The 2756-nt window shown below is 42.5% G+C and overlaps 1 protein-coding gene across 1 annotated transcript in view; it reads right to left on the reverse strand.

Annotated features, from left to right (window-relative positions):
- Window positions 1-1516, reverse strand: part of rsph4a (radial spoke head component 4A) — a gene marked incomplete at its 5' end in the record, with an annotated part of 5433 nt that extends 3917 nt beyond the window's left edge. The window contains one exon of the mRNA XM_010790199.1: window positions 1277-1516. Coding sequence (XP_010788501.1) covers window positions 1277-1516 — 240 coding nt within the window. The remainder of the gene's footprint in view (window positions 1-1276) is intronic.
- Window positions 1517-2756: the final 1240 nt, after the last annotated feature.

Consider the following 2756-nt stretch of genomic DNA (forward strand, 5'->3'; position numbering starts at 1 on the left):
ATGCTCCAAGTGGAAGCGATTCGCCATTAAATAAAAGAAGAAGAAGAAGAGGTCTCTTCCCTATCCAGATGCCGGAAGACTCTGTCCGTGGACTACCTCACTCTGCTGTTTAGGATCTGTAGATCCCCTGTGTTACTTGTGTGTCTTATGTACTCTGGAGAACCAGGCAGTGTAGGTTTTCGTGGCTTTATTTTCTCCCGCAGGGATTTGTTAGACCTCTGGGTAGCGGAGGGAAGCTCTGGGTCCTACGTCCCGTGGTGTGGCTGGCCCAGGCCCCCTTCGTCCTTTTGTTTGTTTTTCCTGCCCTCCAGCCCTTGATCATTTGCCGGTTGGCCATGTGAGTACGGTTGTGTCTGGAATAAATGAGACACCGTTTAATGCTGCGTGTTTGCCGTGTTTTATTTTATGTTGGGGGTCTCCCCACGAGCCACTACCACTAAGTAGGGGGCGGGTCATAACACATTGATATTGTCGTGTCATGTGCATGTTTTACTTTACTTTCTTATGTTATATAAATATCTTTATTTGATTTGATACAACTTTTGATTGCAGATTTTTTCTTAAACTTCTTATTAAGTTTATATACATATTTTATCTTTTCTTGGACATTCCATTCCACATTCCAATGTTTAAATAAATATTTGTATTTTATTTTTTTATATTTTTTTATTGCACTTTTCTTTTTACTTCTTATGTTTATGTTAACTTTTTTACTCTATTTTATTTGAATATTTTATTGGACATTTCACTTCCAATTCTCATGTTTATATAAATGTATATATGTACACTTTTAAATCTCTTGTATTTCTTTCATTTGAAAAAGGAGCAACTGTTGTGAATAATTGTAATAATACTCCCAAAAAGCTTTTAGAATGGCTTCTTGGAGAAAAAATGGCTTCTTGGAGAAAAAATGGCTTCTTGGAGAAAAAACATCATGATTGTAAAAACATTTGAAATTGTTCTAAAATCTATGGATGTGTTGTTTACCTATAAGATATTTGAGGTATGGAGGGCTTGTGAGCCAATAGTATGAGGAGATTAGCATCACATGGTATCTGTTTGTACTCAGCGATGAAAGGATATTGTTGATTCAACTGTGTGACCTTGGCTTGCAAAATTACTCATCCTACTATAGTGAAGACATGACCCCCTCTGCTCCCCCTCTAAGCAATACATTACATAAGTAACCCTCCTAACCCTGAATGTGACACACGACGTAAGCCGAATTCCCCCTCAGAATCACCAGGACAAATGTACAGTGTGGTGCATGCAGTACCAGTTCCTCCTCCTGGTCAGCCTCCTCTGGCCGAGAGAAGAGCAGGCGCTGCTGCTCAGCCAGCAGCTCAGCAGCTGTGGTCTGAGGGAGGTCTCGCAGGGTGCTCTGCTTGTCTTCAAATAAACCCCGCTTCACCTCCCGGCTCACGTCCTCAATCACGTCCACCGCATTATCAGGGTGCTCATCCATCACCTTCATCAGCACCCGGCTGAGGTGGTCATACCTGTTACATTCAAATGAAAAAAGTCAGTGAAGGCTTCCTGTGCTTTTGAGAATCTCTTGGTTAAGTTCAGCAGCAATTCCATCACAGCATGTAGAACAAAGTGAGAACTGGACAAGGATGTTATTCACAGAAGAAGCAATGTATATCTCGTAAATCTCTCTAAACTTTTGGCAGACTATTTTCACAGGATATAATCAATGGTTAAAATTAAATGACACCTACTGTATCTTACATTAGTTGTTACGAGGAACATTTGTGGTAAAAAAACTAACTTTCTGCGAGTCAAAATCACAATCAAAGACTCCAATAAATTGAAGGGTCGCAGCTGCATAAACTATGATGTCTTCATACCTCTATACCAGGGGTCGGCAACCTTTTTGATATGAAGTGCCATTTTAAAAGAAAATTGTTATCAGCGTGCCAACGATCGAGAATGATCAACGGGGGGAGGGGTTGAGGAGCTTGACGCTCGGGGAAGCAGTGTGTGGACCTGTCAGCGCAACTTATATGATGCCGAATTTAACAAACACATTTAAATAATTGGTTTAAACGGCATAATAAGGACGATCGTCCGTTCTGTGATTCTCCAGAGCACACATGTTATGATATTAGGGTCATGCAGAGTGAGATGAGATCGCTGTCCCTTTAGAGAGAGAGAGAGAGAGAGGGGTGTGGCTTGTGCATGTGTGTTTGTGGATGGTAGAGCGACAGTGAGAGAACGTGTGTATGTTTCTGGAAGTGAAACGAGGAAGCAGAAAAACAGGTCTGTGATGTATTTTGTGAAACAGAAGAACAGGTAAATAAATGCAACGGCCTCCCAAGAAGAGCTCGCCTCTCTCCAGTCATTTAAGCTAAAGTGGGTTATTGAACCTGAAGCTTGTTGCTTCTGCCCTCCTCGACTACGGTCTGGGAGCCGACAGGAAAGTTCAACACACAGATGGCCAGTCCGCCCCTTTGTAGCATATTATTTCGATGAGAGATGAGCAGATCGCCACTGGGCTTTCAACTAAATACACAGCCACGCAAAAACTGTGGCATTTGTACAGCTCCTTATGGGTACTGCAATGAGTGAAGTGCTTTCCTCCGTGGTGAAACGATCAGCACTGCACCACGGAGGAAAGCGGCAGAAAGTCACCTGGAGTTAAAGCAGTGGTTCTCAAACTTTTTCTGTCAGGCCCCCCCTTTGGAGAAAAAAAGAAGTCGGGCCCCCCAACCACAAATAGTCAGGCTCAGTGGTGGCGCCAGAGATTTAGTTTT

The sequence above is a fragment of the Notothenia coriiceps genome, unplaced genomic scaffold (assembly GCF_000735185.1).
Source record: "Notothenia coriiceps isolate Sejong01 unplaced genomic scaffold, NC01 NC01_scaffold00033868, whole genome shotgun sequence".
NCBI lineage: Eukaryota > Metazoa > Chordata > Actinopteri > Perciformes > Nototheniidae > Notothenia > Notothenia coriiceps.